The sequence below is a fragment of the Hibiscus syriacus genome, unplaced genomic scaffold (assembly GCF_006381635.1).
Source record: "Hibiscus syriacus cultivar Baekdansim isolate YM2019G1 unplaced genomic scaffold, ASM638163v2 tig00016212_pilon, whole genome shotgun sequence".
In the NCBI taxonomy this organism is placed as follows: Eukaryota; Viridiplantae; Streptophyta; class Magnoliopsida; order Malvales; family Malvaceae; genus Hibiscus; species Hibiscus syriacus.
The window spans coordinates 517,051-527,549 of NW_024062384.1; the positions used below are offsets into that span (position 1 = coordinate 517,051).

The 10,499-nt window shown below is 36.6% G+C and overlaps 1 protein-coding gene and 1 pseudogene across 1 annotated transcript; both read left to right on the forward strand.

Moving 5' to 3' along the window:
• Window positions 1-277: 277 nt before the first annotated feature.
• Window positions 278-3,043, forward strand: LOC120208304 (protein FAR1-RELATED SEQUENCE 7-like). Its single transcript, XM_039207608.1, has 2 exons — window positions 278-585; window positions 991-3,043. Exons 1-2 carry the CDS (start codon window positions 542-544, stop codon window positions 3,041-3,043), a joined length of 2,097 nt encoding a protein of 698 aa, XP_039063539.1. The 5' UTR covers window positions 278-541.
• Window positions 3,044-4,021: 978 nt separating this feature from the next.
• On the forward strand, window positions 4,022-9,848 carry LOC120208305 (annotated as a pseudogene).
• Window positions 9,849-10,499: the final 651 nt, after the last annotated feature.

Below are 10,499 nucleotides of genomic sequence, written 5' to 3' on the forward strand. Positions count from 1 at the left end.
CAGTTAAGTTTTGAAAAAAAAAGAAAGTCTAGATACCAAAACATGTTTAGTACTTAAATTATACTTAAATTTTGATTTTTTTTAAATTTAGGTACTAAAAAGATCAAAATTGATAGTTTAGGTACTAAATGCATTAAGTTTTTAATGACGGGTATTAAAATGAAACAAAAAATAAAATTTAGGTATGATTGTGAAAATAATAAAAGTTTAGATATTAAAACGGACTAAAATAAATAGTTTAGGTATTAAATGCATAGTTTACTCAAGAAATAATAATAAACAAAAAATGATGGGCTATAGTAACTTTACGAAGGCAGAAGAGAAAAGAGCCCAAAGCAGAAGAAAGAGGTCAATGGAAGATTAAGAGCCAAAAACTCCATCACCTTCTTTCTTTCACCCTTTCAAAACCCTCAACCTTAATTTTTTTTTTATTTTTTTAAATAAATTGTTAGGTTTCCTTCTACCCCATAATTTCCCACTAAAAAAAGAGATAAATTAGACCCAGATTTAGTGTTTTGGGTTTTGAACTCTAGACCCAGATATGGAAGTCGATTCAGAATCAAATCACTTCACAGATTTCAGAAGGTAACATTCTTTTTCACTTTTGGGGGGAAATTGGATGTCGGGGACGAGGAACCCTTGCTTTTAATTTGTCTTTAATCTTCAAATTAATCATGTTATTATTATTATTTTAATTTTGATGTTTTTTTTGCCTCTGTTTTTGTGATTAGATTTCTGGTTTTCTTTTCATTTCTCCATAAAAAATTATTTTAGTTTCATGTTCAAATTTCATTTTCTAGTTCGTTACTCAATACAAGTCGAAACAAAGGGATTTTTCATTTTTTAATTTCTTTTTTTCATTATTTTAGCTCTAATAATTATGCATATTTCTTAGATATTGGAGTAGTGTGTTTGAAGTTCTTGAGCTTGAATGATCTAAGCTGTATCGTGATAATCTTCTTGTAACCATTTGTATTTTAATGAAGACAGCCTGGATAGTAATCCAAATAGTGGAGAATGTATGAATCCAATGGTAGTAAATGCCTTCCCAATCGGCGTAATCCACAGTGGTGGTAGTGTAGAAGGTGAAGGAGAGTTGAGAATGGAACCATCTGTCGGTTTGGAGTTTGATTCGGCGGACGAGGCACGCGAGTTCTACGGTCTGTATGCAATGCGTGTCGGGTTTAAAATCCGAACTGGTCAGTTGTATCGGTCGAGGAGAGATGGGTCGGTTTCTTCGAGAAGATTTGTTTGCTCAAAGGAAGGGTTTCAGCTGAATTCGAGGACGGGTTGTCCTGCTTTCATTAGGGTGCAAAGGCGTGATTCTGGGAAGTGGGCTATTGACCAAATTCAGAAGGATCATAATCATGAACTCGGGATTGAAGGGGAATGCAGCTCGCCCGTCTTGCAGCAGGGACCTCCTGTTGTTACGAAATCTTTGGTTGAAGTGTTGCGCAGGCCGAAAGTCAAATTGCTGGGGCAAATAGATAATGGAGTATTGTCTCCATCGGGTATCATAAATTTCAAAAAGCAAAAACGAGGTGGAGATGGAAGACAATCTATAGCTGAACCATATTCAGGTCTAGAGTTCAATACAGCTAATGAAGCATACGAATATTATCAAGCATATGCTGAAAGTGTTGGGTTTCGAGTTCGGATTGGGCAGTTGTTTCGCTCAAAGAATGATGGGTCAATTACTTCCCGAAGATTTGTGTGCTCAAAAGAAGGTTTCCAGCACCCCTCGAGAGTAGGTTGTGGGGCATTTATGAGGATTAAGAGGAAAGACTTGGGAAGTTGGATGGTAGATCGTCTTAATAAAGATCATAATCATGATCTCGAAGTGCAAATGGTGTATGACAAAAAATTTTCCACCTCTTTGAAGAAATTTATAGAGGAAGAAACCGATGCCGTGTTCTCTATGGATCTCAGTGAAATGAATAACGGAAAGATTACCAAAAGAAGCCCAGAGAACAAAATCGGAACTGATTGGTACCCTGTACTTTTAGAGTATTTTCAAACCAGACAAGCAGAAGAAACCGGATTCTTTTATTCAGTGGAGGTTGACAATGGTAGTTGCCGAAGTGTCTTTTGGGCGGATGGCAGATCTAGATATTCATGCAGTCAATTTGGTGATGTTGTTATTTTCGATACTTCGTACAGGAAAAGTAACTATGTGGTGCCATTTGCCACATTCGTTGGAGTAAACCATCACAAGCAGCCAGTGCTTCTTGGATCTGCTTTGATTGCTAATGAATCGAAGGAGTGTTTTACTTGGTTGTTTCAAACATGGTTTAAGGCAATGTCTCGGTACCGACCTAAGTCGATTATTGCCGATCAAGACATGGCCATCCAGCAAGCAATAACTGAAGTCTTTCCTGGCACTCATCATCGTTTTTCATCATGGCAGATTAGAGCCAAGGAGCGGGAGAATCTGCGGTCAATGCCTATTGAGTTTAGGTACGAGTATGAAAAGTGCATTTACGAAAGTCAGACAACCATCGAGTTCAACACCACATGGAATTCACTTATAAATAAATACAGCTTGAAGGGAAATGTTTGGTTACAACACATGTACGATAAACGTGAAAGTTGGGTTCCGTTGTATTTACGGGGAAAGTTTTTCGCCGGCATCCCTATAGGTGAAAGCGTTGAATCATTCTTTGGTACACTGGTAAATGGCCAAACGCCACTAAGGGAGTTCATTCCCCAATACGAACAAGGACTCGAGCAACGACGCGAGGAGGAAAGGAAAGAAGATTTCAATTCTTTCAATTTGCAGGCCTTTTCGCAAACAAAAGAAGCAATAGAAGAACAGTGTAGACGGCTCTATACTTTCTATATCTTACCCCGGTGGTTGAGAAACGCCGAGTACCGCATCCTATGCGGTGCCGAGTCGAGGGTAAGCTCACAAGAACTAAAGGCCTTGATGGTTTGGAGTTTGAGAGAAACAGCTTGTAAATATGTAGAATGTGGGACAACATCTGTAGAAAAATTTAAACTTGCATACGAGATTATGCGTGAAGGTGGGAAAAAACTTCATTGAAATTTGCCTGTATGTTTGAATAGCTTCTTTTCCTTTTTAGGTAGTGTTTCTGTGTAATTGATTAAGAACTGTTGACTTCATTCCCTAATAACAATGACTCTTGTAATCGAAGGGTGTTGGCACTCCGAATATGTTGTTCTGATTCTTCATTTTTTTTAGAACGAACAAATCGAGTTCACGGATTTACCTAACTCAAACCGAAAGAGTTATGGATCGGAAGAAGTGTTCCGAGGATGGAATGTTCCCTTTTACCAAGAAAACAACAACTATTGAAGGATGAGTATAGTGACATGCTACCTCATTCCCTAATAAAAATGACTTTCGTGTAATTGAAGGGTGTCAGAACTCCGAATCTACGAATCACCCGATCTCAGTGACTAAAGAATTGTTATTATTCTTGAAGATATCGGGTTCAAGTATTGCATATGTAGAAATATATTAATGTTCATAGCCAAATGGTTGAGAGTCTCAAATATTATTTTGTATTCACCCAAACTAATAAAAGAAAGTATTACGATTACCAGAAAAGATAAGATAAACTATTATTTATTTACAAGCATTCACATTATTGGATTCGGCTTAAACATGTAAGCATTATGAGTCGGATTTTTTAACCACGACGGTCGAAATGAAATCATTCTTCAACAATAGAAACACTGATGAAAGTTTTTTATTTTTGATCTTGATGACTAAAGTGTAAACTTATTAAAAGTTTAGTACTACCCATGTAGTTTACCTTTTTTTTAATTATTACTATTATTTTAAAATTTTCTTCTAGGTTTTCCCTAGAAACAAACAGAGTGATCTAACCACTAACCAATAAAAAATATAAATAAATAAATAATTATTTTTAAAAAATTAAACTAATAATAATTAATACTGATCGACAAACGAATTCGAAACCTAATTCCCCTATCCCTCTATTTTAAACAGAAGGAAAGAATATTTCTCAGCCCTTTTTTATCTTTCTTTAATAAAATGCCGAGACATATTGAAGCTGAGAAACTCTGGCAAATGATGAGACATTCTTCAGTACGAATCGAAGATTTGAATGCGCCATCAACTTACAGCTCGCGAAGGACCAGGTAAAACATTTTATGCCAATAAATTTTGAGCCTATTTTTTTGTTAGGTGAATTGGAGTTGGATTTGAATCCTAGGGTTACTCTTTTGGATTCGGATAGACTTCAGTAGATTTTGATGTAAATTTAGGATCTGGTTCCGTATTGATTAGAAAGTGTGGTGTATTTTGGGATCTGGATTTGTTTTGCATGTTGATTTGTGAAATTTGGGTTGTTTTATGCTGAATTATTGATTAATTTTGGAACTGAGCTGGAAATTTTCCTATCGTGTTGTTGAAAGGATTTGAATACTTGAACCTTTGATGCTATTTTCTTAATCTAAAGCATTTTTTAATGTTTATGAATTGTCGCAAAATTTCAGCCAATTCAGATAAAACATTGCTACAAAGAAATGGTGATTTATTCCAGATTCATTTTTGTCCAAATTACTAAAAGAGATCTATGGTTTAATTGCAAGAAAAGTGTTTATGGAAAATGTTATTCCCTCCTAAGCTGATAAAATTAACACATACATGTTATCAGAATTGTAACATTTAATGGAGTCATCTGAGATATTTACAGATTTAACTATTTAATTTGTTCTTCTATGCTCATTGAGCTCTAGATTTTTAGGTTTGAATTGTCCATTATTCCATTTATATTGATTTGAGTACACAATTTTGATATTTCATGGTTATGCTGACTAAGTTCTTTTTTATGTTTTTGCTTGCACTAGCAATGTCTTTCAGTTATTGGCGCAGAGAGAAGTTTCTCCACGAACCAAACGGTCATCACGGAAGCTATGGGGAGAAGGGTCAAAGAGCCGTCCGGATTCCTACGGGCCAAAATGTTAAGCAACAAGAGATGCATGATCTGATCTTCTTTCCTGGTAATATCATTCTTTTCCAGTTTCTTTCATAGTTTTGTAAGTGGAAGCAACTGTGTTTTGTATCTTACTTTGTCCATTCTTTTAATCGGAATGTATTTATGTGTGATTCATAAATTTTGTTCCTATTTATAGTAGGGATTCTGATAAATTTTATTGCACTTCAATGGGGTTGCAGGGTAGAGGCAGAGTCAATGCGACATTTTTCAGCAAAATACTGCCCATTGGTGCCTCCTCTGAGGTCTACTATTGCAGCAGCCTTAAATCCAGATGGAAAAACGCTTCTACACAGTCAGTTACTTTTACCTGTATTTTATCAGTCTAAAGCCCAGTTAACTTCAACCTTAGATTTGATGCATATTTTACTTGGATTTTGATCCTGCAGTGGAGATCATACGGTTAAGATTATTGATTGCCAGACTGGAAACTGTTTGAAGGTGTTGAGTGGTCATCGTAGGACAACTTGGGCGGTAAGGCTGTAACTTTTTTCCTTTTAAATTTTGTTGAATTCTACGTTGCTTTAACCTAATTGGATTCATAAAAAATTAGCTTATAAAACAAAGCTGCTCAATTCATTTGTATGCATCCAGAAGATCACTTTGGTGCTTTGTATTTTGTAAATGCATTTTTAGATCTTTGATTCAGCACATGAAGATAACAATATGATTTATCTATAATTAGGTTTCTAGTTAATTTACTTGATCCCTTTATTCTCTTGAGTGCCTAAATGATTTTGCAATTGGGGTGTTTATGGTAGAGCATGCATTAATGGTTTGCGCTGCTTGGATTTTACAGGTTAGATTCCATCCGTTGTATCCAGAGATACTTGCAAGTGGAATTTTGGATCATGAAGTTCGCCTGTGGAATGCAAATTCTGCTGAGTGTATAGGAACACGTGATTTCTGTAATTACTCTTGTGGATTTCCCTTTGTAACATTTCACATTGAGAGCACATGAATGTGCTTATGCTCTTTGTTATTTCTCATTTTTCTCCTTAACGCAGACCGTCCTATTGCATCTATTGCTTTCCATGCTCAAGGAGAAGTTCTTGCAGTAACCTCAGGGCATAAGGTGAGGCTGATTGTTCCATATATGTGTACTTTTTTTTTTGATAGAAATATGTGTACTTCTTTATATGGATTAAGATAAAACTGCCTGACTTTAGAGCTGTTGTCAGTTATATATATGGCATTAGGAGAGGAGAGACGTCATCTCTATCTATTATACTGAAGACACGACGTTCTCTCCGAGCTGTACATTTTCATTCATATGCGGCTCCATTTCTTTTGACTGCTGAGGTGAAATTCGGTTCTATCCAATCGATTATGTACTTAGTCTACACTCTTAGTAATTAGATTTTTGGGCTGATTTGCAGGTCAACGATCTTGACGCACCTGATTCATCAATGACAGTGGCAACTTCTCCTGGTTACTTGCGTTATCCAGCCCCAACTGTATATTTGGCAAACGATCAATCTAATTTGACAAATGAACTACCTCTAATGTCTTTACCTTTCATGATATGGCCATCATTTTCTAGAGATAATGGGAGAACATCTTTGCAGAATACTGATGGTGACATTGGTTCAAATGGTGTGCATCAGAGAGTTGATCAATCAGCCTCGGTATGGCTTCTGACTTATTCAACTCCAACCGGGCAATATGAACTTTTGGTCTCCTGTTGAACCCAATAGCTCTTCGCCATTGCCAGAAGAAACAGGAGGCAATCCTTTACCAACTGAGATGGAAACTGATGTTTCCCATTCTGCAATGGAGACGATGGAGGTGCAATCAGTGGAAAGAACTACTCAGTTTTTTCCTTTTGGTGATCCAACTTCATGGGAGCTACCTTTCTTGCAAGGATGGTTAATTGGTCAGACCCAAGCTGGTCAGCGCAATATGCATTTGGCTACTGGTGGTGGTCATGAGAACTCCTTCCAGCTGGTGAAGCAGGAACTTCTGCTTCAGTAGCCTCCTCAGCTATGGCCACGAGTGTTGGCCAATCAAGAGTTTTTGGAAGATCAAATTTACGGCATCGTTCTTCACATTCTCGTATGGTCTCCTCAGGCAGAACTGGGGAATCTGGTTATAGCAACATCATACATGACAGTAGTGATCCTTAACCTGCTGCCAGCAGAATCCAATCCGAACTTGCCACATCTCTTGCGGAAACAGCAGCTGCAGAACTACCTTGCACTGTTCAACTTAGAATATGGCTACATGATATGAAAGATCCGTGCGCTTTCCTTGATTCAGAGAAATGTCGTTTGACCATTCCTCATGCTGTGCTTTGTAGGTGTGTTCTTTACCGACATAGTTTTTGAAGGCATTGTCTATTAATTATTCCATTTCCTGTATTTCGGCTTCTTCTGAAAGCTAATCTCCTTTGTGTCTTGTTGCTGATATGGTCTTATGTATGCTGCAAAATATATCCCTAATATTCTTTAAACTGTTATCTACAAATATCATTGCAGTGAAATGGGTGCACATTTTTTCACCTTGTGGGAGATTTTTAGCGGCCTGTGTTGCCTGTATGCTTCCTCATTTCGTCATTTGGAAGTTGATCCTGGAGTCCAGAGCCAGCTTAATTCTGATATTGTAGGAGTTGCAACATCCCCCACACGACACCCTGTTTTGGCACATCGAGTTATGTATGAGCTTCGTATATATTCGCTTGAGGAGGCCACGTAAATTCCCAAAATCTTGTACTCTATTCTTAATATTCCTTTCATCCCTTCTGCTTACATTTTATATTATTATCCCTTTTGTAATTTTGATGCTCTTTTTGTGTGGATTTGTATTGGTGCTTGCTTCACGAGCACTAAGAGCTGCTCATTGCTTAACATCTATTCAGGTCCAACTCCTGCCGCCCGTTCTCCTTTTTGTATAGATTATTCTATTCAGTTCATTGAGTGAAAACTTTTCTGTTGGGATTTGTGGATTTTGTTGCCATGGGATGTTCATGCATATTTAGGAGATGCCTGCATGCTGCTGTAGTGAAAGTAGTGCAAAGCTGTAACATATGTACCTTGTGTTTTCTGATTTGCAATTTTCTCCCACATCAGAGCATATATTACTTGCCTATGGTCGTCGCCACAGCTCACTTCTCAAAAGTGTGATAATAGATGGACAGACCACAGTGCCGGTTTACACCATTCTGGAGGTAAAAGCATGTGATTTTATTCATTTACGTTATTATAGTTCTGGTTGTCTCATTTTTATTGATTTGTTGAGAATTGGTTACTCCTGGATGTTGAAAGGCATTTATATGTTTTATGCATGTCCTTGGTGTAAACCCTAAATCCTATTCTAATAAAAAACGTTTTTATCTATCTGATTGTGTTTTTGGTTTAAGAATACGAAATCCCTTCTATCACGTTGTCTTGTATTTATGCCTTTCGTGTACTTTGTTGTACTTCATTACTCAGGTGTACAGAGTTTCTGATATGGAGCTTGTGAGAGTTCTTCCAAGTTCAGAGGATGAGGTAAATGTTGCTTGCTTTCATCCTTCTGTCGGATGTGGCCTTGTATATGGAACAAAGGTCAGCAATTGACATTTAAATGAATTTTATATTTTTGTTTTGATAACAATCCTGGTTTCTTATGTTGGAAGGCTGACTAATTATTCCAAATTTCTACATTTCCCAATGTAGGAAGGAAAGCTAAGGATTCTCCAGTATGATAGTTCTAATGGTAGGACAAATAACACACCCGGTTGATGCTCGAGGTAGGAGGCCCAAGTATGCAGGTTTATTTTCTTGGATTCCTTGAGGTTACTGATAAATTTGCCTTTTCCTTAGTTTTTCCTTCTTATTTTTCCCAATATCTTTGCTTCAAATACTGTTTGTCACTTTAAGGTTAAATGTTTTGAAAATTTTCCTAATGTTATAAAAACATTGCTTGTGAGAATGGTAGACCGGTAGTGTGTCTGTGTGAGCGAGTGAGCTCATTTACAATTTAAAAAGATTGAATTGCTCTTTGAACAAACCAATGTTATTACTTTTTCATATCTTTTTTCTTTGAATTGTCTGATACATATAGACTGATTTCCATTAGTGGGATTAGTTGGTGTTCCATTTTCTGTAGGACGATAGAAATCACCCAGAGTAATCCGATTTTCCTTACCGTAGTTTCTTATCATATTTTCTTTAGAACGATTGAACTCACCAAGAGTTAATCCAATTTTCTTTCTAATCATATTTTTGAAATCAGCCTAATTATTTTTCTACTGTTGTAGGTCCCAACATATGCTTTAGAATGCTAGTGTTACCTATAAAGCCTGTTCAGTTGACTCTCGCAGCTCGGCTTTGATGGTTAGTTTCCTTCACTCAATTAACATTTCAAGATAAGACAAATAATTCCCGAGTTTAGTTTCAGAAAGTGAATGCATTCAGATCCTTTTTTTTTTCTTTTGCAATTCATTTGATCTAATATTTATTCTGTGTATCAGATTTGACCCCTTTCCTTGTTTCCAAGTAATAAAACTTTATTGCTCATTCCAAGTCATTATGCTTCAGGATGACCGACTTGCCACTGACTTGCGAACAATCTCCGTAGCTATTCGTCCCAGATGATGATTATTTATATTGTTACGGCCGAAAACTACATGGACACTTTGCATCTCTGTAAAGTGTCTCATCTGGTAATGCAACTCTACCGGTTATTTTCAATGGGACACGTCGTGCTCAAATGAGGTGAATCGGGATTGAGAATGTGGGTTGTTGCATCTACTTGTTTGGGTTTTAAATGGAAGTTGGAAATGTTTTTTTTGGTTTGATTTTGAATTTTTGATGCATGCTTGTTGACGACAGAAATGGTCATTATAATTTAGTTTCTAGATTTTTGTATTTTTTCTTTCAATTTCTGGCTTCATTTTCACTGAGTTTCAATACACATGTTATACAAACATAATGGGTGCTTTTACAAATACCATTAAACGTCTAAGAAAAATTTTAATTGAACATTTTATGCGATAATGGCAACTCAATTAAGCCCGAGTCTGTAATTTTTTTTTAAGGGAGTTTTTATGTTTTATTGAGAAACGCATACAAAACCAAATATCGAAATCTTCCTAAACTTAAGTGGAGGAAAAAGAGTACAACAATGTCGATATCAAAAGAAAAATACGTTGAGTCAGGTAATCGTTCAGGTTTTAGTCGAATCTTGTCAGGTCAGGTAGAATCAGATACAGGTCGTGTCAGGTTATTTTAATGGTTCAACTCTGATTACGTCGGGTCTAGATCAAATTAGTTTGGATCATTTTCAGGTTGATTTGACATCAGATTCAGTTCGGGTTCAAGTCGGATTAATTTCAGTTCGGATCGATGTCAGTTTAAGTTAAAACGGTTCATGTGCGGAGCAATTAAACACCAGTGTTGGTATAAAAAGAAATATTGGAGTGGAAACCTCCAAAGAATGTTCTTAAGTCCGAAGTTTTTGGGACTTGTTGGTTATTATCGAAGGGTTGTGAAAATTTTCGATATCAAAAGAAAAATACGTTGAGTCAGGTAA

Bases quoted from the DNA above. Each gene is read 5' to 3' on its own strand.
- LOC120208304 (XM_039207608.1), top strand. From the start codon at position 542: ATGGAAGTCGATTCAGAATCAAATCACTTCACAGATTTCAGAAG. The intron at 586-990 runs GTAACATTCTTT...TAATGAAGACAG, and splicing joins CACTTCACAGATTTCAGAAG to CCTGGATAGTAATCCAAATA.